Here is a 27,397-nt window from a genome sequence, read left to right on the forward strand (position 1 = left end):
GCAACTGTTGGTTTGCTTAAGACTTTGGACTTTGTTCAGCGACATTGGGTGTGTGTGTGTCTGTGTGTGAGAAGCCAGCATTATTGCACAAAGGACTGTACACTCTACTGAAAGCATGTTGCTGTACCTCCTAACTGGATAGAACTGCTGTTGTCTAATGGTATTGTGAAGCCCAGTTAATCACCAATTAGTAGCAGGCAGTATCCAATCACGTGTGAAACACTCTGGAGAGATGTGGTCGCTAGGGAGGACTTTGTTTTATAGTACAATACCAACCAGCAGGTACAGTAATAGAGCAGAAAACTTGCTTACATAGTGGGTATTGCTATGGTGCTTTCATCCATAACTTCACACACATAAACACAATGATACTGAAAGGGATTTGGTTGAATAATATGTTTTTTCCTTCAAACTGATACATTTAATGTGTTGTTTTCAGTGTTAGCATTTTCTAAAACTGTCCTCCTTTTAACAGATCTCTACAGTAACTCGAGTTCAAAGAGGCCCTGATAAAGTTGGTGGAATTCGAACCCTGTTTCTGCCGGATCACCCTTGCTGAAAATCTCAGACAAGGTTTACAGCAAATACATTCATTTAGGAGTGGAGGCAACAAATACTTCACTTTAGAACTTTACATTAAAGGGAACTGAATGAACCCATTTGTTTTGGACCATCTTAACCAGCTTAACAGTCAGAAGTTTCTTGAACCAACATGGCTAATTGAAAACCAGTAAACCACCAGCTCTTACCAGTCTATACCAGCGTCATTGCTTGAATTTACCTCTGGGAGGGTGGATCTGGTTGATATCAGAGATGGATGCCACCCTTTTTTTGTGCTGAAAATCTTGGGGGTATAGATTGTGGACTAAAGCCTAATTTCCAACTGCGCCATGAAACCAGCCTGTAAAGCTCAATCTCATCTCTTTCCAACATTAAACTGCGGCCTCCAACATCCAACACAACCGCCAACATTTCCTTGACAATAATATCTGTACACCCAACCAGTTCAGCCTACATAGCTTTTCTGCAGTCAGACATAAATAGACAGCTTCCACCTTTCGGAGAGACCGACTTCTGCTCGATTACAATCTGACTGCTTCTGATGGAAATAAACAAGTCTGATTTCAAACTGCTTTCAAGTCAATCCTAGTGGCAGATGGAAACATGTTATAACTCATTTACATTGAGAGGAACAATAGATCCTCGCACCAAGTTATCAGCGAAAACTGCCAGAGATTCTCTATACAGCAAGGATAATTTATGTGTTTTCAGGGTATTGGCACAGCAAAAGTAAATCAGCCAAAAGCACCATGCCACTTTTAATTTGTAGTTTCCAACACTCTTAGGTTAAATGTCAACATGGAAATATACTAGGGAACAAACTTATTGTGACGACTGTATCATTTATATTATATTATTTATTTCTGTTTTAAAATGGAACATTTACCTCCAGAAAAAATCTATTTAAAAAAAAAAAAAATACGATATAAAAGCAAATAGACACAACTGTCAAGGTTGCCCCAATTGTTTCTACTAACTTGGCTTAGTAGGTTTTTCAGGCACAATAAAAGTGGATTGAACTTGCATCAAAAACACAAGTCAAGTCAGTAGAAACAATTAGGGACCCACACCGCTTTTATAGTTGTGCCTTTTTGCTTGGTGCTGGCCAAGGTTGCCCCAATGGTTTCTTAAAACTTGGCTTGTGTTTTTGATATCTTCACTTTAAATGGCTTGGCACCTTTGATAACTTTGCGTTTTTGTTTCAGATTGTAAAAACAGCACACCCTTTGGCCAGGACTAAATGTCAGACAGGGGATGCTCAAACAAGGAATGAAGTGCGCTCACAAAGCTGGGATGAGACTCTCATGCTGAAGAGGCGCTGTGCTGCACTGGAACGGGAAGCTGCTTTTCCAATGAGGGAGACTGATCCAAGTGGGATGCAGGTCACAATAACATCATAAAATACAAACTTATCTGCACATCAAACAGATCGACCCATTAAAACACGACAGAAACAACACTTAGTTCCAAAAAGGTCAAAGTGCAAAACATTTGCAGAAGCTTGAGCAATTGTCAGGTCTATATTTAGTTACTGGCTTTTAAACCCTGATTTCATTTTGCTCAGATCAATTTATTTAAAATTCATATGATATTAATTGTAGCTAACAACATAATTGCAGAAATCTTACCTGCTTTGCACTTCCATTAGATACATACATCTCCAATGTGTAGTTTTAAAAGAAACATATATTATAGCAAGCTATCCAGATTTCAGGATGTAATTTCTTGGTTAGTTTCTCCTCAGCAGTGTCATGTTGCTGGTTAAGTAGGTGTCAGTCAATAAGGGAAGTAGTTGTTGCTTAATGACAGGAAAGAATTGCACTCTTCAGATGACAAAGAAAGTGCAACCCTAAATTGCAACCAGTCATTGAAGTACCAGAGTATCAGTGTAGTACCAGATCATTTGTCTGACTTTCAAAGCAAATAAAACACACTGATAGATGTTTATTCAGAATTTTTTATTAAATTAAAAGCAAGATTAGAAAATATCTGGGTAAATCACATTAGATTAAAATAAACATATGCCACGACACTGGAGTCCAAACAGAACAGTAACAAAATAACAAAACCAAAAATCCCTGACTAGCAATAGTCTTTAAATTAGAACTATACATATACTAGCTTATATATAATATTAATACAATTCCATATCGGCAACAAACCTTTACAATTCTATATTACACATTTGAGCATAAAAAAATAAATTTTAGCTGAGGAGCCCAGCGGCCAGGTATAGAGTTTTGCATCCCTGTGTTTACGTTTTAACTGTACAGAAACATTTAAAAGCTGTTTTGTGAGAGAGGGTCAGCACATCAATGAAAGGACCACTGGCCAGCGGGGAATTGAATGGTTACTGCACAGGCAGGCAGTTCTACCTCAGTAATTCAGCCATTCTGCTACTTGATTATATATATATATATATATATATATATATATATATATATATATATATATATATATATATATATATATATATATAAGGGTCCTGTAGGGTGATATATGTGTATATATTAAATAACCCAAGGGTGTGATATACATGTGTAAATACCCACACATAACTTTAAATAAAATAAACATTTTGGACAGTGTTGTATATGTTACATCAGGCTTGTGTCAAACGATCTGTGATAACGGTAAAAAAAAATCAAAATCACTTCTACCATTACTGAGTTACCCACACTTAACCTCCACTCACACTAACAAGGGGTCACTCACACTCAAAGTAAAACAAAGGCTGTTTCCATTTCAAAGACATCAATCAATTGAGTGGCATGTGTGGCAGTGTGCATGGAAATTGCGCACACAGGACATCTGTGGTATTCAGGAGCAGATCTATGAAATAAAAGTAAAGCTATGTGATGTTGTGAAATACAAACAGAAGTGACTTTCATACTGTTTCAAATGTTAAAAGACATCACTCAGGCCCATATTCAGACTTATACATACAGGACTCCACAGGATAGTCAAAAAAATCTAGTCACCTGGCCTTCAGAACTTGCAGGTATTGGATTACCACACATGTAATTCCAGTGCTACCCTCATAAAGCCCGCTACTACAGCCTGCAGGGTCCTCAATTGCTCTTTGTCATATCTGTTGGAATGACTATATCCATATGTTCAGTCCCTCTAATACTGAACAATTTATTTGTTTTATCCAGCACATCAAACCATCTGAATGCCTGACGCTGAGTTATGGACTTCTCTCTAAACAGAGGCCTCAATGAGTAATACATATTTAAGCCAATTAACCTTGATGAAGCAAAAAGCTCGTCTACCTGAATTCTAGCTTTTCAGTAATTTAAAAAAGACTGTAACAAAGGTTTGTCCAGCTTTGTTTAGTACAAGTATGAGGTCTTGTGGGCTGAAGTTGTGTTATTCCGTTTGGATTATACTCTGTCAAACATGGACGTTTATTGACGTTTCTTAGTATCTGTTTAGGTTTTTGATGTGCAAGTCCTTGCTACACCCATTGCCAGTCTCCATAAAATACAGATGTATATGCATGTATGTGTCATATTTTATGCATGTATGTGTCATTAGAAATGTAGCTTTAAAATCCTTTGTATCATGACAGTGTGTTTCAGTGCAATGCAATGCACATTGCATTTGGGAACATCTGGGATAAAACTATATTTTGCTTATTTGAAAGTCTCTGAAGTCTTGGTTTGTTTGTGATGCTATACAAGTGAGAGAGGAGGAGTAAAGATGGTTTGTTCAATCGCTTTAAAGTGAGTTCCCTGACTAGCATGTGAGAGACAAACTGAGGGGAAGCTAAAGAAACTTCCATTCTAGTAGAAAGTGGTTTTATTTAAGACAAACCTAGCTACCAGATTACACTATGTAATAACCCATCCACCATATGTGAAAATATCACATGGAATCAACGGTTATGAGAAACGTTAGCTTGGAATAAATACGTAAGCATTATGGGTAGGGCGCAAGGACAATAGCAACTGACTTTGCGGCCAGGAATCTGTGGTCCCTACAGGTAAACAGGGTCTTTCTAGAGAAGTGCATTGACATTAAGGATATAGAACCCAGGGCATAGGAGCCGGTGTACTTCATGGTTACTAAAGAAACTGCTCTTTCTTTAAAAAAAAAAAACACAAGTAAAAAGCTCCTTAGCCACCCTTGCACAGTGTCTTGCAGAAACTTTGGTTGTCATTATGGATTGCTATCTGCAATGTGCACAAAGCCAGTGAAGTGAAAAGCAGGTTTGCATGTGTGCAGCTATTCCTTTAAATATTATTGGCTACAGTTCAAGGTAATGCAGTTACAGTTGGAAGACAAAGGCAATACCAAACCAGAACAGATCCCAAATTCATTCAGGGATTTAAAAATAGAGACAAATTAGAAGAGCATCTAGAATGGACGAAGTAGTACTTATCATTTTCATAAACAATGGAGAAAGGGTTCACATATATCGAGCTTGATATAATTCATTAAACAAGCACTCTGATACATTTTCAATATATTCCAAACACAAACTGCATATATCCCTTACATATTTTATATACAGCAGGGCCAAAATCATATATTCCAAATGTATCCAAAATATAATCAAATACACAATGGTTAAGGTAGTTTGTTCGTTATTTAATCTTCAACTGTTTCTTCTTTTTTGGGATCTGCTTGTCTTGTTGAAATTGTGTGTGATCCATCCCCAGCATCACTGGGGGGTGTGATTGGTGTTGAGTATCTTGAGAAGTCCTTGCTGAGCTGGTTTGTAAAGCATGTTTATGGGATATAAATAAACGGGAAGTTCTTAAGGTGCCATGGATGAGGAAAAGAGGCATGTTGCCCTCCCCTTCCCTTTGCACCACCCTTCATCTTTCTGTCTCGGCAATCCCCCAAGGGTGAAAGTGCCCAGGGTCCAGCAACAGAGTTCCCAGCCTGTAGAGAAGGCGTGAGTACCAGTGCAGCCCTTCCTCCTGAACGCTGCTCTGCCTGGTCAGGCTGTAATAAAGCCTCAGCGGCCCGAACGCCCACTGCGCCCAGCCGTGATTGTCGAAGGCGGCAAAGCAGGAGGTGAGCACATCATTCACCACAAGCGTTCCTTGGCGGGTGAGTGGAGCGAAGGCCCCAGAGTCCTGCTGTGTGTGAACCGAGGCGATGTGAACCGGCCGCAGACTCGAGCCCCCCATCGACACCATTGTGCACTGCCCCGGCTGCGCGGCGCTGGCGTATATGGTACGGAAACCAGTCGATTGATAGCCGGAGCAGTTGCTGGCCACAAAGAGTAAATGGGCAGCCGTGAGGACCAGGCTCCTTTGCGGTTCCTCCTGGGTCTTGATGACATAGAAGAGCTTCCTGGTGCTGGGCTCCCGGTCCAGGAAGGTGAGGAACTCGCTGTAGATTGCCTGACCCTCCTCTGTAGCGGCCAAGACCCGGTCTCCTGGCTGGAGATCCTGCACTGACCTCCGGCTGCCGTCCTCCAGCCTCGTCCAGGCCTTCCCAGGAAAGCAGCCCCCCGTCTTGGCAGCCACCGAGTGCTCTAAAGGAAACAGAATAGGAGAATGGTAAGATAAATAGAACTGTGGTTCTGTTCCTTTAATGCAGTTTCTGTAATTACAAACAGCGTGACTGAACTTTGTACAATTCAAGGAGATGTCAGCAAGGGAAGCAGAAAACAGCCTATAGGACACAAGAAAACACAGTTATAAAGCCTGACCATTTTATACTATACTTTAATCTAACTGGACCCTACACTAGAACTAAGGTTGCATGGGAATGGCAGATGCTGTGATCTTTTTACTCTGGTTGACTGCACTGGTTCTCTGTTGTTTCCAATGCATCGTTAATGTCAATATGACATTACCAGCTAGGATTATCAGTCTGGACCAGTGTATCTATTCCCCCCAAGACGGATGGGGTTTTAAATATAGAAATGTGTAAATAGGGACACCCAACTGATCAGAGCTACAATCATGAGCATTTTAAATCCAGAAGCCACTTTCAGTCAATCTGTATGTCTGTTTTTAGAACATTCTTATTTGAACCGTCTCGTGCACAGCAGACTAGCAACTAATAACAATTCTAATGACTAGATATTTTTTATTTCATTACGTCATGATTTCTAATGAAGTTATTAAGTATTTTTACGCAGTATTTTTGCACTGCAGATTTCCCATGCGTTTTCCATGGTTTTACTATGAATTAACTATCGTTTAGCCTTGTTTGCCATGTTTTTTAATATGCTTTTCCATACCTCTGAGCTTTACAAACATAGCTTTGCCATGTTTTCACTGTGCTTAATTACACTTTACTATGCTTTCACTATGAGTTATGGGGTGATAACCCCTCGCATGTAAATCGTGTTGATTTTTGTGATTTATGTAAATAGCGTATTTTTTTAGTACCGGTACTTGTCTTCATCCACGTCCATATTCTACAGCAAAATCCAAGACTAATAACACTATCTTTATCTTTGTATTTGCATGTCTTAACTCTTCTGTCACTTTATAAATCTTCCATAGTTTTGGGTGAATGTGTGTTCTAAACCTAGGAAATTGTTAAGTTAGAGCCTTGTTTAAAAAACTTCATTTCCATGTGAGAATGTGGATGGAATACAGTAAAATGTGGGTCTTGATTGGTGGGCTAATCAGTCATTTAGTTTGGTTGAACCGATGCAGGTGTATGCAAAGCTGCACCTGGCCTGTACATTTAGTCTTGTAGAGGCTGGGGCTTAGGATGGAGTGCTTTTATAAGGCAGGGTTTCTCAATCCTGGTCCTGGGGACCCACTGTGTCTGCTGGTTTTCATTCCTATTGAGTACTCAGTTACTTAATTAAACCCTTAATTGAACTGATAATTTGCATAATGAGACCTTTTTACTTGTTTTCAGCTCTTAAACATTTGTAGCTTTTATGTTAGCTATAGCACGTAAATTGAACCTGGCAACTGTTCAAGAGATGAAAAATGATGAAAACAATCTAATTACCAGTTCAACTAAGGGTCTAGTTAAGCAACTGAGAGCTCAGTTGGAATGAAAACCAGCAGACACAGGGGATCCCCAGGACTAGGAATGGGAAACCCTTTTATAAGGGACAGAACCTCTACACTTTGTGTTGCAGTGTCCATTGTGTTGCATGGACACCCAAAGTGCTCACAATAAGACACTCTTATAAGAGACAGGATCAACTGTGCATATAATCTTAAAAGACAATCTTACGCATCGAAAGTGTTAACTCAGTGACGGCTGCTCTACTGCATCTTCTGTTGTGATCCTGGTATCTTCACACACTTACGACTTTGTGCCCATTGCTACATCTCTTTATGGCTGTCCTAGTAAATGATCTGATTGCAGCCCCCTTTTGTAAACATCACTTAAGTAAATGACTAACAGACACAAACTGGAGAAAATGGCCATATCTAACCAACCAACTTTGTATAGTTTTCCTTCAAGTATTCTAACACATTTAAAACTAGTAGTGGGTCAGCATATATGGAAATCCAAATAAAGCAGGCAAAGTAAACAAATGCATAAATTTAAACATATAGGTTGTCTTGAGTGGCGCATCCGGTAAAGGCGTTCTGCATGGACAGCAGAATGTGCCCTATAGCCTGGAGGTCGCCAGTTCAAGTCCAGGTTATTCCACTGCTGACCGTGGATGGGAGTTCCCAGAGGGCGGCGCACAATTGGCCGAGCGCTGCCCAGGGGGAGGAAGGCATAAGTCGGCCAGGGTGTCCACCACGCACCAGTGACTCCTGTAGACTAACCAGGCGCCTGCAGGCTTGCCTGTAAGCTGCCCAGGGCTGCGCTGTCCTCCGACATTGTAGCTCTGGGTTGGCTGTATGGCAGGTCTGCAGAACGAAAAGAAGTGGTTGGCTGACGGCACACGTTTCAGAGGATAACATGTGTTCGTCTTCACAGCTCCTGAGTCAGCGCGGGGACGGTAGAGGTGAGCTGAGTCTAAAATACAATTAGCTATTTCAAATTAGGAGAAAAACAAGGTAAAATCAGTTGGTGACTACTAAATAAAATAATAACATATGTTTATAAGGTAATGTGAGGGGGTAGCAATAACTACTTTATTTTACTGCTGATTTACTTATTTATTGTAATATTGTACTAATTATAAACGTTTTCAGCTACTTAACTAGAGAAAATATTCAAATACGAAAATGTTGTCCCAGCATCTACAAATTAAAGGTGCCCATTTTATTGAAGAAAATCAAGGTTTCACCTTAAAAAAAAAATGTTGAAAATATAATTTCTGTATGTTGGCGTTTCCTTTTTTTTTGAGCAAAAGTAAAACATATGTGTCCCTGTTTTTACATGTGTTTGCTTCTCTGAGCTACAGCAAAGATTACATGTCACAACTATAACCGTACACTGCTGCATGATGTTTAAGACGCAACGAAGTGGCAAGCAGGCTTCAAGAATGGAAGACGTCTGTGAGCTGAAATTACCTTGAGGGAATGTAAACAAACTGGCAAGGCTACAAGGTCTGATTCCGAATGAAGGACAGAAGAGTAAACTATGGAAGAATGTAGTAAGCAGGCATGCAAGAATCATACTTTGCTATAAAACTACATGGTCGTGGGGCAGCTCCTGTATAAAATACAGTCAGTGAATGCATCTAAAACATTACCCATACCAGCACTGTCTCTACAGAGTTACAATAGGGTGCCAGAATCACCCATACCAACACTGTCTCTACAGAGTTACAATAGGGTGCCAGAATCACCCATACCAGCACTGTCTCTATAGAGTTACAATAGGGTGCCAGACCTCTATATGGACACAAAACTAGGCCTATGGGCTCTGATCATCTTAATCAGTCTAGTAAAGTTTGTTCAAGCCAGGAGTAAACATCATTGTCATGGTGATCTGAAGTAAGGTGTGGTGCTGTCGTTGTCACTTGATTGTTCATTTTGTTTTCTGTCAATCTAATTAAATGAACCGTCTGTAGTGTAATTATGTAATATAATAACAACACCCTAAAAATAGTTTTTAAATAAAAAAACAACTATTTGACTAATTCTCAGTCTATAGTATTTTATTTGCTTTCACATTTTAAATACAAAAATATCCTTCCAATATAGTAATAAAGCTGTATGTTATCAAATGTGATTTTATGATTTTATATCTATCTGGACCGTAGGAAAGTAGCACATGTCAAAGCTTTCAGATAGTCTTGCACTTCCTTGATCATTTCACTTGGACAGTGAAATCCCCACCACTTCAGGGCCTTCTTACTTGTTAGTAACCAATGAGTTGATTCCCTTATTAAATGACATGCAGTCAGTAAGATGCTTTGATCCCAAATGGGGGAAAATGGCCCAGTAAGTAAAGGAGTAACATACTTCCTGGATGGACAAGCAATGGCGACATCAAAGGCACAAGGACCTATTTTCCTATAAATATATCTATATATATATATATATATATATATATATATATATATATATATATATATATATATATATATATATATGTTTTTTGTGTTTGTGGATCAGATGCACAAGACCAGAGCTGTTTAGGATTATGTTGCCCTGGTTGCCACCTTGCTAGCCATTCAAGCCACCGTTAACAGCCCCACATGATCAGGGTGCCTGGGACGAATAATTTGAATGGATTTTTGTTTCTTTTTTTCTTTTCTTTTGCACATTTTCAATGATTTATTTATTTATTTGGCTGCTTTTGGTCCCTTTTGTATATATGGCCACGGTTCCTTTAGTTATTGTGCAATTTGTTAAAAAAAAGGGAGAGCTTCAGACTATTTCACTTTTTATGAAGGCCTAGTGTATGCACATTCATTTCATGTATGACCTATACCTGTAGCCTTTATAGTTAGAGTTATAGCCACAAATCTAACAACAGTAAAAAATAGGCGAAAATGGCTTGTACCCATTGCAAATTGAGCTAAATAGGTCTTGCCCGCTACAGAAGCCAAGCAAGACGAGGCCTAGTCAGTGTTTAAGAAGAGGACACACTGTCTATGGGCCAAAGCTAACCCAGACGTACTGTGAGCCGTAGATGGTACTGTCTTTGTATATTTTTAGCTTTATTTTTTGGAGTAAATGCTATGGCTTTGAGAATCTATTCCACACAGTTCTGATGAAGGTGTGGACTTGACGTTAATATATGCAAGTCAAAGGCTAGCAGTGTAGAAGAAGCCTGCTATGAAAAGTATCAAGACAAGTCAAAGTCAAATAACAGCGTCCTGTGACAATGTGCAAAGCTAATCTCAATTTAAATATGTTTCGTAAAGCAGTTTGTTTCATATGGTGCGTTATTATGAATCACAGTGAATGATAAATAGAAAAACATACAGGTTACTTCAATAGGTGAAGGCAAAAACTCCTGGATTAGAGAGATTGTGTTGCTTTAATAGTAGAAGCTAACTGAAACACAGAACAGAGCATGACATACAAAGAAAGTACTACAAACCCTCGGAACGCAGAGGGATAGACCTGGGGATGACGTTCAGTCCAGTTGGGTTCACATGAGTTTTTTTGTATTGTCACAAACAAGAGCAGGACTGCTGTCTTAGGCCCTGCCCAGCTTCACTGCTCAAACACACCTTCATTGCACTGAATTGATGAAGTGTCAACACAACAGCAACTTAACACATTGCTGTGGAGGAACAAGGGAGGGGGAGGTTTGAGGGTCGACTGCAGTGCTGACTGGCAGTCCTATAAAACATCAAAGAAACTGTAGAGTCCCGTACGTAAGCACTTCACCAAACCGTCTCCTCAATGACACTGAATAACCTTTGTCAAAACGTTTGACATTTCTTGACTTTAGTTTTCCAACAGTTGTATTCAAAGCTGCAGTGTGCCATAATAAAGTTTAATTCTACACTTAGACATGAATTCAGTGACAAATACAGTGTCCCTCTTTTATGGTGCTGTTCACACAGCTGTATTAGCAAATCTTCAGTACTTCTCTTTCTGGAAATATTAATTGAACAGATAAATAGATTTGATTAAAATGAATGTACCGCTACAATATAATTCCTTGGTGCAACGGGGGTGTTTTGGGGGCTCAGGGCCGGGTGGTTACTAGGTGATCAGGTGCTGGCCCCTTATGGGGGATGCTTTTTATTTTTCTGTCATCAGCAGCGTAAATGTAACGAATTGGTCAACAACAAATAAGCAGACAGTCAAACAGATAACTTATAGAAAAGTGACTGACAGAATGTAGCTCGCTAACGCACTTCTCAGTGCACATGGACTTCTACTGAATAGTCTAGATTTTTATAAAGATGTTCTTGTGCTGCTTACCACTGTATTGACTCGGTCTTTCTTGGAGATGTCTTTTATGTTTACAAATACCTATGCTGGCAAAAGCACAATACCCAATAATATGTTAGTGCCTCGCCTCTTAAACATTTCCAAAAACAAATATACAATTACGAAACACGAGAATCTCCTGTTTCAGCTGAAGCAGTAATTTCCCTGGACAAGAGTGATAAACAATCAGATAACTCTGGAAGGAAGAATGGACTACAGACTTGTATGCTAGTAGAATGTGTCATTTGTGGTGATTAAGATGTAAAACCATTCATTGTCTTGTGTGTGTGCTAACAATTACTATCAGAACTTATAAAACTAATATTTGGGAAAGGAAAGGACCCATGAAAGATAAGATGGACAGATAAGAGGATTTAAAAGGACCAGTCAAGTCTGAAACAAAAGAATTAGTTAATCATCAATATCCACAGTAATCTTCTCACAGCTAAACCCAGGCCTCCCACTTTCCTGTCAAGTCTCCCCTTGACTCATTGCACTTCCAGGACTTCACATCTAAACCCTGCTTCCCCTATCCCTTTATCTCATCTTTTACTGTGTTGTCTGTTTAGCAACATGTACCCAACATGTTATATCTTGAGAGAAGCTCATTAAACAGTGATGAAAGCTGGTTTGCACATTTATTAGAACAGCTATTGGGCGCCATCATTTATTTATACATGCATTCTGCTACGATTGGCTACGCTAATGAAAGCTGAAAGGTTTTTGGTGATGTTTTCCTGTTATAGGGAAAACAAATTTAGTTCCAACCCTCATGACACATAGCATAGATTTCTTCTAACTAATGTCCTAGCGAATATATGAGTAAATGTGTGAAATTTGAAGAAAATACCTCCTATTCACAATAACATTAAGGACTGTTTAAATTTTTTTTTTTTTTTTTATAAACTTTGGTTAACTGAGAATAAACTTCTAACCTCCTCTGAAGAAGCTTTTTGTCAACTACATTTTTGCCTTAATTATTAAAAACAGGCTTTGAAGTTCCTTAAAACTTTCTTTACAGTTTTGTACAGTCCCTGACACATATAGCAAGCAGTGTTTCTAAACACTGTAAATACATCACATTGTCTCTGAGACGTGAGGCTTTGAGGGTGTGGTGTCAGCACTGGCTACTTTGTAGTCTTACTGACACACAAGATAATAGAATATTAGAATGAATCAATCACTATTAAAATACAACCACAAGGGAGTGAAGAGATGAGGCTGGCTGTCTTTCTTCTACGTCTCACCTCTGAAAGCCATGCTTGAAATCTAGATCAGCTAACAAGAGATATTACTTTGCTTCTACTTACATGCATACTGTAGCTGTGTGCATGTGTGTGTATGTATATATATATATATATATATATATATATATATATATATATATATATATATATATATATATATATATATATATATATATATATATATATATATATATATATATATATATATATATATATATATATATATATATATATATATATATACACGCACAGTGCCTTGCAAAAGTATTCAGACCCCTGACGAATTCTCTCATATTACTGAATTACAAATGGTACATTGAAATTTCGTTCTGTTCAATATTTTATTTTAAAACACTTAAACTCAAAATCAATTATTGTAAGGTGACATTGGTTTTATGTTGGGAAATATTTAAAAAAAAAAAAAAAAAAAACTGAAATATCTTGCTTGCATAAGTATTCAACCCCCACACATTAATATTTGGTAGAGACACCTTTCACTGCAATAACAGCTTTAAATCTTTTGGGTATGTACCAGCTTTGCACACAGTGTCGGAGTGATTTTGGCCCATTCTTCTTGGCAGATTTGCTCCAGGTTGTTCAGGTTGGTTGGACGATGCTTGTGGACCGCAATTTTCAAATAGTGCCACAGATTCTCAATGGGATTGAGATCAGGACTTTGACTGGGCCACTGTAGGACATTCACCTTTTTGTTCTTGAGCCACTCCAATGTTGCTTTGGCCTTGTGCTTGGGATCATTGTCCTGCTGAACGGTAAATTTCCTCCCAAGCTTCAGTTTTTTAGTGGACTGAAGCAGATTCTCTTGCAGTATTTTCCTGTACTTTGCTCCATCCATTCTTCCTTCAATTGTAACAAAATGCCCAGTCCCTGCTGATGAGAAGCATCTCCACAGCATGATGCTGCCACCACCATACTTCACTGTAGGGATGGTGTGTCTTGAGGCATGGGCAGTGTTAGGTTTGCGCCACACATAGCGCTTTGAGTTTTGGCCAAAAAACTCTATCTTGGTCTCATCTGACCACAAAACCTTTTCCCACATTGCAGCTGGGTCACTCTCTTGCTTTCTGGCAAACTCCAGACGTGCTTTCAGATGGTACTTTTTGAGCAACAGCTTCTTTCTTGTCACCCTCCCATACAGGCCAGTGTTATGCAGAGCTCTTGATATGGTTGACTGGTGCACCATTACTCCACTCCCAGCCACTGAACTCTGTAGCTCCTTCAAAGTGATTGTTGGCCTTTCTGTGGCTTCTCTCATAAGTCTCCTTGTTTGAGCGTTGAGTTTTGAGGGACGTCCTTTTCTTGGCAGTGCCTGGGTGGTGTGATGCAGCTTCCACTTCCTGATTATAGATCCAACTGTGCTCACTGGGATATTTAAACACTTTGATATTATTTTGTACCCTTTCCCTAATTATTCATTTGTATTACTTTATCTCTAACTTCTGTAGAATGCTCTTTGGTCTTCATTTTCCTTCAGATTCACAGCCTTACCAATGATCCTTCAACAGTGGGGTTTTTATCCAGAAAATGTGACAGTAACTTTAATGGTTCACAGCCGGAGGCCAATGGTAAGGTAATTGTGTCTTCTTTAGGGCAATTTCTTTCATCTGTGCAAACTGGGAGCTTACACAGCACAGGGGTTGAATACTTATGCAAGCAAGATATTTCAGTTTTATATTTTTCTTAAAAATATTTCCCAAAATAAAACCAATGTCACTTTACAATAATTGATTCAGGGTTTAAAAATAAAATATCAAACAGAATGAAATTTCAATGTACCATTTGTAATTCGGTAATATGACAGAATTGGTCAGGGGTCTGAATACTTTTGCAAGGCACTGTGTGTGTGTGTGTATATATATATATATATATATATATATATATATATATATATATATATATATATACACACACACACACACACACGCACATATGGTATGCATATTATGAAATCAGGTATTTTGCAAAATGCCTGACAATAGTAGTTAGGCATTATATGAAATCCCTGGTGATTTGGTATTATTAACCATCTTCCCGATCCCAAATTTAATTTAAACATTGTGCTATGCATCTATGAATTCTATTTGCTAAAACAAAAAATAAAAATCACAAAAAAGCTTTGTAGCAGGAATAAAAACCTTTAAGTCTGAGATATAACTAGTGTTATAATAATGCATAAAATAACAAATTCAAATATTCTGTGCTTAAATATTTGGATTATTAAGACGTTCTTTTGTTGAAGTTTACTGCAGCGCCTCTAAGTAAGTTCCAGGGCTCTTCATTGGTTTTAAGAGCAATTAATTTATGTATAACATTTTCATGTTAAAAATAAAAAATAAACATTAATCACTTCATAAATTATGTATGTACTGTGAGAGATGCCCCTTATGAACCATCTGGTATAAGAGACACATTCTGTGTAGTTTGGGACTATAAAGTTCTGGCTGTCCAAACTGAGTCCTTACACCATGAGTGAAGCATCTCTCATTATAATCATTATAATCAGCATGCACACCAATAAAAAAAAACAAATGCAGAATTCCATATTGTTTTTAACATGCAAATGCGTACTGTCAGCACATTTTTAACATGAAAGGATTTTTCACATAGGCAGCAAGGGTGCTCACGCTTACAAGGTCAAGCACATTATCTGGCTGTGACCCACACCTGCCTAACCTCCCGATTTTCTATTGAGTCTCAATGTCTCCGGGTAACTGAGGCAGTGTGGTCCAGTGGTTAAAGAAAAGGGCTTGTAACCAGGAGGTCTCAGCCACTGACTCATAGTGTGACCCTTAGCAAGTCATAACCTCCTTGTGCTCCGTCTTTCGGGCGAGACGTTGTAAGTGACTCTGCAGCTGATGCATAGTTCACTCACCCTAGTCTCTGTAAGTCGCCTTGGATAGAGATGTCTGCTAAATAAAAATAATAATAAATATCGCTGCCCATACTTAAATATCAGTCCTCATATCTCACTGAAGGCTGGAGGGTTGCAATTCACTAAAAAGTCAATTCCTGCCAGCGCTATCATTGGCTGCTTCAGGATTTTATAAAAAATAAAAAAGGACAGTGATAGGTGGAATCACTCTAGTTCATAATCATAACATCAATATCATTTAATAGAGACTTCAAACAATCTCACTCAATTTAGCATTGTGGAATCTTGCTTCCCTAGCTGATGAGAGGAGGTGTCAATGTTTCAGAGCCATTACATTTAAATGTGATTTAAAAAAAAAATACATTTATTTAAGTATTTTACTTAAAATAATATATTTTTTCCTCTCAGTTACATCCTTCAGTAAATACTGTTGTGTCGTCAAGCTAACGTGTTCAACAAGTGAAGAACTATTTATTTATTTATTTATTTATTTTGCTTTTAAATCCCAGGGCTGGAATTTTGTGGTATGCTATTAAAATAAATAGACAGTGGGTGATGACTTGTTGCACATTGTAATAACCAGCAATCCGTACTCCTACTTAAACATTCAGAACGTATTGTTTGTTGTCTCTGACACTGCCATTAAGCAGTGCTGCTTGTGAGAGTGGGTTTCCACATATCAACATTTTAAAAAACAAATATCGATCCCGAATATCAGACTTTCTGCCCTGATGCATATTCATATGTAAGATGACCACTGAAACATTTTATCCTGAACCCAGCATCCTTGACAGGGGTGGAAATCGTTTTGAAAAATGAGGCTAAACTGTTTTAAAAGCACCAGAGCCCTCCTTACAACTCCTCACACGACACAACCCTTCTCTCCTGTGTATGTGGATGAGTGTGGGTGGGTCATGTGAGTAGTCCAGACCCAATGAGAAACTGTCATCGTCTATGGTTGCTAACAAATAATTTAAAAAATAAATACATTTTAATAATAACAATAAATTAAACATGTCTGCTGGCGCCAGAATTGTATGTTGCTCGCGCTATATAAGGTACCCTGGTGCTAGAATTTAGCTCCAACTTTACACCCCTGATCCTTGATATCCCAATTGTTTGACCTGTCGGAGGAGGAGGTGCAGCTAGACAGACTTGGATAATGACCCCTAATTGTGGTGAATACCAGACTATTTCTGCTGGTACCGTCATGAGGACCTAATGATAAAAGTTATGTGAACCCCTCATTATAATCGCTCATTATAATCATCTCTTATTATGAACCACAATAAATGCAGTTAAATTCTGAAAAGGTGACATTTAAAAAATGAATGTAATCAATGCTAACACCAAAATGACAGATTCTCCTTCCTCTTCTAATTAACCTTTAAATCAGTGAAATAGTGTAATAGAATGCCCTTAACGCAGGTCATTTCATGAAATGCAATGAAACATTTAGGCATTTCATGTAATAACCAAGTGAAACAGTAATTTCATAAAATGACTGAAAACCTTTAATCAGTCAAACAGTGTAATAGAATGCTTATAACAGCAGTAATTTTGCAAAATCCGTAAAAATTTGTAAAACTAAAATCAGTAATTTCGCAAAATGCCTGAACATAAAATCTAAGATACTTAAATAGTCCCTATGGAGTCCATATGTTTTGGTCCACTGTTGGCCTCCTGAGATATAACTATTATAATGTTTCTGTCATTCACTTTCATTGGGATCCAAAATCATGTTAAAATGGGACATGGTACAATTTCAATGAACAATCATCTCGGAGGTTCTCCTTCAGCGCACAGCACGGGTTGTCTCTGAACGACTAATTCCACTGAGTCTGACTGACTTGTTTAAAATGAATACTGTATCTACGAACTTAAAACTGGAAAGTCAGAAGGACTTGTCACCTGTATCACTAAGGAAGGCATTCCAATTCCTGCGTTAGTATAGAAACCTCAAACTCTGGGGCTCCCGAACGGCGCATCTAGCAAAAGTGCTTCGCGTGGAGTTCAGGATGCGCCCTAAGCCTGGACATTGGCGGTTCGAGTCCAGGCTATTCCACTGCCAACTGTGGACAGGAGCTCCCAGGGCGCCACACAATTGGCTGAGCGCTGCCAGGTGAAGGTGGGGCGGTTAGGTCAGCCAGGGTTTCCTTGGCTCACCGTGCACCAGCAACCCCTGTGGTCTGGCCAGGTGCCTGCAGGCTTGCCTATAAGCTGCCCAAAGCTGCGTTGTCCTCCGACGCTGTAGCTCTGAGGTGGCTGCATGGTGAGCTGAGCCTAAAAATAAATAGATATGCCAAATTGGGAGAAAATAATAAAATAATTGCTGACTATTACATTTATTAAAAAAAAAAAAAGAAACCGAGTCTGTCTCTGATCTTATCCACAGGTGTTCCCCTTATACACTTGATAGGCGCTGTACTGTACTGTAGTTATCATTTCATTATGATTAGTTTGCAAGAAACTGTTACTTTCACTATTCAAAGTAACTACAGGAAAACAAACTGAGGGGACTTCTGAGAGGCAAGAACATGGTTTTAAAAATTTTTAAAAGGTAAAGAAAGCACTGCTCAGTTACAAAACACAGTATACAACCTCAGTTCTTTAAGAAATATAGATGCACTAGACTATAATGCAGCAAAACTATTGAGGCACTACATTAATCCTACAAATAGAGGCTGCTTTTGAGGGCAATAGTCCCAAATCACATTCTGGGGAATCACAAAACTTGTCTAATATCGCGGCTGTAGCAGCCTGTGGCCTTCCAGCTCATTCCAGTCTAGGACCTTGTTCTTGGTTAGTTAACTAATGCTGGGACCTCAGTTCAAATTTGAACACGGTACCCCACACACACAACCTGAAGTTGAAGACCACTTTCACCAGTGGTTGAGGCCATTTGTGCACAATAAAGTCAAGTTTTGTAACACCAAGATTGTATCTGACATTTTTTTTGGTCCTGAAACCAACAGTCTCTATTTGTTTTATTACAGCCTTGGCGTGATTGACATTATTAAAGTGGTCCTGTTTCTTTGGAGTGATAATGTTTGCAGACCTGTCCAGATACAATGTGTTTATGAAGCTTTGGGATGTTGTTTGAAAGTGAAATCCAAGGATGTAATAAAGTACAGCAAAGCCTATTTAGGAAGTCTAGAGTAGCAATATATACAGTAACACAGTGAATACCTGAGAGTGCGGGTTTCACCAACGTTATCCTTAGATTTGATCCGTAGGAGAGATTTCTGTCATGTTTATAGTCTGGCAAAGGTTATTTAGCTTCCTTCCAAAGTAATTTTTTCTGTTTGTTTTTTCTCCTTCTTGCACGGTCCAAGTGCGTGTACAAATCGCAACTTTAAAGGCTGTTGGAGCCAAGTGAAGCCATCAACAGCATACCAGGCAGGGGAGTTCTCTGCAGGTACCTACAGTAAACGTGTCACTTTCTCTGCTGTTTGTGTCTTCCTCTTCATGTGAATACACTAGAACAGTGTTCTAGCCACGCTTCTCTGCGTCACTCAAAACACGGCCACAAACAACGTGGCCGCGGCAGTCAGTTTGAACGCAGAGTCAGCAAACTCCAAGATGTCTCTTTTTATGGCTCGTAGCCTGAAAATCAATCTGGGCAAAATGAGGAAAGGAAAAACAAAAAGATAAAGGGAACAAACTGTCAGAGAAACACAAGAAAAAAAGGGAAAAGTAGGAAATCAATCATTGACAGCAAGATACGATACAAAGAAATATAGGAAATACCAAAGGAGAACAGTATATTTGCTTCAGTCTTTAGATAAATAATTGATAAGACAGAGAATGACCTTCAAGCAGATTGAAGTTTGACAGAACCTCCTGCAGTGTTTATAAGAAATACTTTACCTGTGCTGTTCATATCACAGCAATGCATTTTTCAGTATACTTGTTTTGATATTTTTATTCACACATCATGTATAAATCAACTAGGGAATCGCTTTTTTTCAACTTTCACTCTGGAAAGTTCACCAGATGTTCTTCTAACATCACAATGTATCCAGAGCCAGCTCCCTGGTGCAACAATGCCGTTTTCTGTTCCCACAATACACCACTCATTCCAATCAGAGAACCAGAGATTCTTACAAGAGAAACTCTCTTTCTACTGGCAAACGTTTCTGAGTAAATATTGAGAAATGTGTTTCCCACTTGATGTTTGATTACAAATTTCAAAATATGTTTTAAAAAATATAACGCTGCGATAGGGACAACAAAGGATACAGCAAACTGCAGTTTTAAACTCAACATGTTGTAGAGCACATGTATTTTAAAACATGATATCTAGTAATTCTTTAGGTTAAAGGAAGCTCTTCAGTCTCTTTGCCATATGCTTGGGTTATCTGTTTGCACTTCCTGGGTCAAAGCATGTTACTGGCTAAAAGCATGTCAGTCAATAGGGGAAGCAGCTGATTGGTTATTGACAGGAAAGAAGCCAGTAAAGGGGTGAGGATAATTTCACACTCTAGGTGAAATGACCCAGGAAGTACAACACAGCCTTGCTTGAGAACAGAATTTTATTTAACCTAGTGCTGTACCAAATATCCATTTTTTAAATGAAAATACAAGTTTCTTCCACACTTTATACCTATAAAATGAATATCTGAGCATGGCGGAGACATTTAATGGAAATATTCTGTTAGCTACAATTACTTTAATTCTACATTAATGCCAGTGATGTTTTTTCCCATAGGGGAAATGTATTAAGTCTGTTTTAACATCACTGCATATTCATTCAAAAGAAAGAGGTTGGCGATATTGCATTTTTGTCACAGGGTATTAAGATGTGCAAAGATTTATATCATGAACCTCCAAATCTAACATTCATTTTAACACACATACAGAGTATGCAGACTGTGGGAGACATATTGTTGAGTTTAAAAGTCATTAGACTTTAATATTTATATTAAGTTTCTGGTCTCTTGAGACTAATTGGGGGTTCTCATTTCAAAGTTATGCAAAAATGATTTGCTTTTTTTAATTAAAAAAATGTAAGGAGATAAAAGAAAAATGTAAATATGCAAGTAAAAACAAATCAACAAATATTATTATTCATTTAATAATTTATCACGTATATTGTAATATTTAACAGTCCAACCAGAGGAAGGTTCAGGGGCTCACAATAAATCACTCATGTCCGATTCAGCTCAGCTGGCCTTTGCTAACCACAGTCCACTGAGATCTACCTGACTCCAAATATCTGCTCCAATGTCCTTAGTTATTTTTAATGAATCTGCCACTGGTAATGTGCATATCTGTGTGTGGAGGGAGGGGGCTGTGAGTCTTGAGTGTGTATAATTGTGTGAATATGTCTATGTGTCTGTGAGCGCGTGTGCGTGTGTGTGTATGTGTGTGTATGTGTGCGTGCATGTGTGTGTATGCGTGCGTACGTGTGTGTGTGTGTGTGTGTGTGCGTGCATACTTATTTATAAGTAAGTGTGAGGATGTCTTTCCAAAAGAAAGCAGCCCCTTGTAGTTTGGACTGTACTTTGGGGTTTGTAAGTAATAGCTTGAATATACCTTGTTATGGAGTTTAAAAGCCGATTGAAGGTCTTTTGAGGTACCTACCTATTGTATGAAAGACTTTCAAAACAAAAAAATAAGCAAGGGGGGTTACTCAACACGCTGTTTACAGCAATGCCACAGCTAGGTCTCACCGGGGGACTAGGTTTCTAGGCCTAGTTGTGTAGGAATACTTGAAGTAGCATGAAAGGGATGGGTCCCTTGCTAAAGTAGTTTTCTGTTATTGAGAGGTTTTGCTGTCACTTTAGCCTCAGCACTGGAGTTGCTAGCAAAGCGGCGGACAGGATTGGGCTGGAACGCTGTTTGTCAATGTGTAAGTATGTAGGCAGGAAAGTTAATAAAGAGTTTGGGGTAGAGTCAGACTAGCAAGGAGACCAGCAGCACTATGAGAGGCGTTTGCTGAACAAGTATATCTGGGGGCCTGCAAGCTAGGCCAGCCCTGGTGCTTCCTGGGAAACTTGTGGAAATCTCTTTCACCTTTCCTTTCCTGGGTTAGTTTTGGGAGCTCTGCCATGTTTACCACGCAGAGTCCTCATTACTAAATGCAAGTTCAAATTGGTAGGAATACTGGCTTTGTCTTAAAAGTAGATCCTACAAAGGTTTCTACAGGCACCGCATGTTTAAATAAGCTGTAGAATTCAATTCAAGCTAAAACCCTCCTGCAAATGGGCTTTAAAAAAAAAAAACGTTGTATAGTATAAGAACATGACCATTCTTTAGTCTTTGTTCATATCGGATTGGTTTAATTCCCTCCCTCTGGACTAAGGCCGCACTGCCAGGCCTTGGCTTGTCTTATTCTGTTCATTACCTGGCTGTTGCCTAGTCTGTCTAACACTTACCTCACCTGTGCTAACAACCTGGATCGCTCAGAGCCTCCAGCAGTCCCTGAGCAGCAGGTGAAGCTCGAGGGAGGGGATGGAGGAGTCAATCCATTTCGGACTGCAGAGGTTTTCAACTGCTATTACAATCAGCCTTTTTTATCTCATGGCAATTTTTTTTTTTTTAAACTCAAGAGGGACTACTTTTTATTCTTTCAGGAAATGTCAAATTAGAAGATATCCATCTTAGTGATACAGAACATCCAGTAAAAAAGTGTTTGACAAATAATGTATGCATAGTTGCTGTGTATATTAGCGTAAACAATGGGAATTGAGAAACAAGATACAAACAGTGGCACGTAAATAAAAGGTTGTTAATAACAGTATAGAAGTGATGTGTCTCCCTGGTGCAAGTCTGCTTCAGTCATAGCTTGACAGGGTGGACAGTATATTAGCAGGTGTCTGCATGTAAGTCTGCGGGGGAGTAACACATCCATCACTTCTGTGAGTCTTTCTGTGTTTCCGACTCATAAAGCAATGCATCGCCAGGTCCAATGGGGCATATTCCACAAAGAATGCATTGTAGAACGAAGCCTTACCCGGCTCCAATGGCTTTTAATGAACCTCCACATATGTTGTTGTGGGTGGGAAGGTAGTAGCTATTCATATTCACCTCCAGAGCAAATAAAGCAGAAAACTGGTACCCAAGTTGAAATGAGACACCACGTGGTACCCTCGAGTAGGGTTGTACCTGGTCTCCCTCGTTCATTATACAGCATGACAATATTGCTCATGGCTCCCACATAACAAAAATAGCCCTAGCCCTGAGAGGATCTTGAAATACAAACTATAAGGTTTGCCTCAAACATCAAGCCTTGAAACACAACACAATTACAGAATTGATTTTCCACCAACAAGTATTTGGATTAATTGATTACATCATAACTATATTGGTAACCTTAAAAAAGAGCAATGTACACCAACAATTTAAATAAGCAAGCATTCTGGCAATGAGCACACAATATTCTGAAGGCATCAACTGCATGGCAAATGAAAAGATGGTGTGTGGTACTCTAATGTTATAGAATACCATTTACCAGGCATACAGTGCCAATGGGAACATGATTGACAACCACACAGAATATTAAAAAGCATTGAATCACTATATTTAACAGTCGGCACATATGGTACTCAATGGTTTTGTATCAACAGCTACACAAGCCAAGCAAGCACTATCTTGTGTTATGTCCATCACCCCAGAGGTTATATATAAAAGTGCAGACAGGAGAGAAAATGTGGACTGCAAATTTACAGATAGGCGTTGAACCGTTTGGAAGCATTCAGAGGCCTTAAGTTAAATTCTTCTGTTTGTTTTTCTACTTAAAAAAAGGTGCCAATAATACACATTTCTGATGTCTTAAAAACAAACAAGTAAAAGGAAAAAAAGTTTTCTTTTAATATATGCATTTAACAAAATTGAGCTTTTTCATGAACAGATTGATAGAACTAACATTTTTCAAATGTAGATTTGTTTTTGTCTCCATTTGATGTAAGGATATTATTTATGCTTATGTTGTCCCAGAATCTTACTAGCTTTTAGTCCATCAGCTTGTGATTTATCAGGCCATTGACGTACATTTGTTAATAACAACTGCAGTCTTACGGCTGGACACTGCCTGCCTAGTAGAGCTGCACACACCGATTATTTGATTAACCGTATTGAGCTCTCTACAGAAATCAAGTACTGACAATCAGGGTGAGGGTCATTGGTGTTGATTGGGCAGATTTACCATTCAAAGTGAAACAAATTAAGAAAGCTGTTTGGATTTGTGTTGATTGCTATTTTTCTTAGACCCTGTGGAGAACAGCAATCCGCACAAACCCAAGCAGCGGTTTCTTCACTTGTTTCATTTTGAATGGTAAATATGCCCAATCAACACTAATGACCCTCCCCTGGTTTCTGTGGAAAGCTCATCAGTTTGTGAGCTCCCCTGCCTTGTGCATTAGTATCTGCCGACCACACCCGCTCCCATGCCCCGTCCCCTCTACCTGACTTCACAGAGCTGTCCTTGCCTAGTGCATTAGTATGTGCCCCCCTCCAGCCCCACACCCTCTCCCATGCCCCGCCCCCTGTACCTGACTTCACAGAGCAGTGCACATGTGCCTTGGACTCGTAGTACACCCAGTCAAAGCCTGCCTCCACAGCCAGCCTGGCCAGCATGCCATACTTGCTGCGATCGCGGTCGGAGGTGGTGATGTCCACAGCGCGTCCCTCGTAGTGGAGAGACTCCTCGGAGTGATGTCCGTCCTCGTCCCAGCCCTCCGTTACCCGCAGCTTCACTCCGGGCCACTGGTTCATCACCGAGATCGCCAGCGAGTTCAGCTTGTCCTTGCAGCGCTGCAGAGAGGAGACCAGGTTAGAGTGGATAGAAAGACAAGGGACAGACAGTGACAGAGGGACAGAGAGGATAGAGAGACATGGGACAGAGAGACAGGGTTAGAGAGGATAGAGAGAGGGAGACAGGGTCTGAGAGGATAGAGACATGGAACAGATATAGACAGGGTTAGGGAGGATAGAGAGACAGGACAGACAGACAGGGCTAGAGAGAATAGAGAGACAAGGACAGACAGAGACAGGGTTAGAGAGGATAGAGAGGCAGGGGACATATGGAGACAGGTAAGAGACAGCGGACAGACAGACAGAGATAGAGACAGGGATAGAGAGAACGGAAAGACAGGGGTCATATGGTGACAGGGTTAGAGACAGGGACAGAGAGAGGGTTACATAGGGCAGCAAGACAGGGTTAGAGGATGGAGAGACAGTGTATAGACAGAGACAGCGTTAGAAAGGACAAAGAGACTGAATATACACAGACAATAAGAGCATGCACATGTGTACTGAACCCCATTAGTTTATCAACCTAAAGCATCTTTAAGCAATCTAAACTGGCACTTAAATTGTCTTTTTACCCTGCATACTTCTATTTATTTGTAAAGTTTTATATATATATATATATTGTATCATTTCAGACAGTTCTATTTGCAACACTTAATTAACTGTTCAAAATAAACTTTATTAATTCTCTGTCATACTATATACTGTATTACAAAAAATGTACACCAAAACTGTACACATAATACTGTCACGTCATCTCGAGGTTACAGTAACCAAGAACTATTTGAGCTAGCACTCAACATTCACAATCGCACCCAAAACCTAGAACATTTATATCTCACCCCCATGGGTTTATATGTAATATATTAACACCAACAGCACTGTTCCCAAATTCCGCATTTCTATCTGGTTGTGTTTTGTTATTTTACTCAGTGAACTTTATAAATATCTTCATTGTCCCACCACAGTCTAGGAGCAGTGCCTCTTAGGAAGGAGCACGCATGGCCAGAGGTCTATGCTGTGTAAATATCTTCACTTCCCCACCCTGTTGTAAACATGGATGCCAGCTCAAATGAGCTCCTTCATATACATATCTCCATTTCCCCAGGCTGCAGGCCCCTTTGTAAATGAGTAAGGCTGGTTCAAACGGGATACCCCCAGATCACTATCTCCATTTCCCTAACCTATCACAGAGACAGGAGTCTCTTTATAAACACGTTTAGAAGTTCAAAGCGGCTGACCTGTACAAATATTATAGCTTCCCGACCCCAGCAAAGGGCCTTTCTGTAAACAAGCCCCTATCTTCAAAGAGTGGCCTAGAATAAACATCTTCAACAATAACCATCTGGTGAACAACACAAGAGCGTAGGGAATCTCTGAATTATTAATGCAGTGTTACAGTAAAATAAAGTACCACTTCACTGCAGCCCTCTTGCACGCTGTCATAAATCTTAACTACATCTGAAGCTCAGCAGCAGCATTTGAATGTCAATGCCATGAAAGATATTCATGTTTCAGAAACCATTAGCTCCCACAGTACAATACGGAAAGAGGCCAGATACTCATTAGTGTAAGCTGACTGCCAGGGACCGCATTACTGGTCTCTCAACCTTGCCCTTGCCACTGCAATAAACACACACTTGCACTAAATAATTGATTGAATGTTTGGGCTCGCGAGCCAGTGGATGACTAACGTAGACAGGAGCAGACACCGCTAACGATCTCAATCTCTTGACTGGCACAGACATAAAATAAAAAGATGATGCATATTTAAAAGGTAAACAGTCTGCTGTGGGGAAAACATCTTCATGCAGACAGACAGCTAGCTCTGATCTGTGGCTGCCTTCCAGAATACAAATACAAAGCTTAGGAAGTTTCAACAAATTAATTCCATCTCAGTAGAAGTTTGGGATTAGGTAGCGTAGCAAGATAATTCCTTTCCTCTGTGCACATGTTCTTTCTAAAAGTAAGTGTGTGGGAGGGGGCTCGGATCTCATGTCCCTCAGCTTTCACCAAATATACAATCAGAAACATTTAAAAAAGAATTGCGCAGAGTCTTTGGCCATTCAAACATACCAGCATGGGGGGCTAATTTGAAATAAGTATTAATCAATTAAGATTCTGATATGGCGTCATAGAAAGTTGGATTAATTTAGTTATTTAATCCAGTGTATACTAATTGGATACTTTACATCCAATAATATATCTTTTTCTTTTCTTGTTGATATCTTTTAATGCTTTTGCTGGGAAGTGAGGTGGGGAAGCATATCAGTGTTACAATCTTCAGGGCACAGCACAATGTTAATATGCTTACTTCAATTTCCCACAATCGGTTTTGAGGAGACAGGAGTAAGCATGGCATATAAGCAGAAACAACAAAACAGAGCCATACAGAACACGTATAATAAAATATTATACAGTACATTAAAGAAATGTAGATCCTATAACATATCCCTTAAACAAATTTTTGCCCATTGTCTTCATTAGTGTAAAGGGTTTAAAATACATTGTTCACTTTTAAAAGTCTTTAAAGGTTCAACAGAATATATCAGCTTTGGTATCATGTCAGGCTGCACTTCTCCAAGCTTTCATAGCTGGAACTCATGGTATGTCATCCTGCTTTACTCATTTTAGGGACTACGCCTTAAAGTATAGGTCTGTTGCTTTTTCGGATACAGTACAGTACACTGTATTACTATGTTATA

General features: G+C 39.2%; 1 protein-coding gene across 1 annotated transcript in view; it reads right to left on the reverse strand.

Annotated features, from left to right (window-relative positions):
- Positions 1-3,089: 3,089 nt before the first annotated feature.
- ihha (Indian hedgehog signaling molecule a) overlaps positions 3,090-27,397 on the reverse strand; it is a 35,916-nt gene continuing 11,608 nt past the window's right edge. The window contains exons 2-3 of the mRNA XM_041264368.1: positions 24,434-24,695; positions 3,090-6,055 (exon numbers count right to left, since the gene is read on the reverse strand). Coding sequence (XP_041120302.1) covers positions 5,388-6,055; positions 24,434-24,695 — 930 coding nt within the window. The 3' untranslated portion in view covers positions 3,090-5,387. The remainder of the gene's footprint in view (positions 6,056-24,433; positions 24,696-27,397) is intronic.

The sequence above is a fragment of the Polyodon spathula genome, chromosome 11 (assembly GCF_017654505.1).
Source record: "Polyodon spathula isolate WHYD16114869_AA chromosome 11, ASM1765450v1, whole genome shotgun sequence".
Classification (NCBI taxonomy): Eukaryota; Metazoa; Chordata; class Actinopteri; order Acipenseriformes; family Polyodontidae; genus Polyodon; species Polyodon spathula.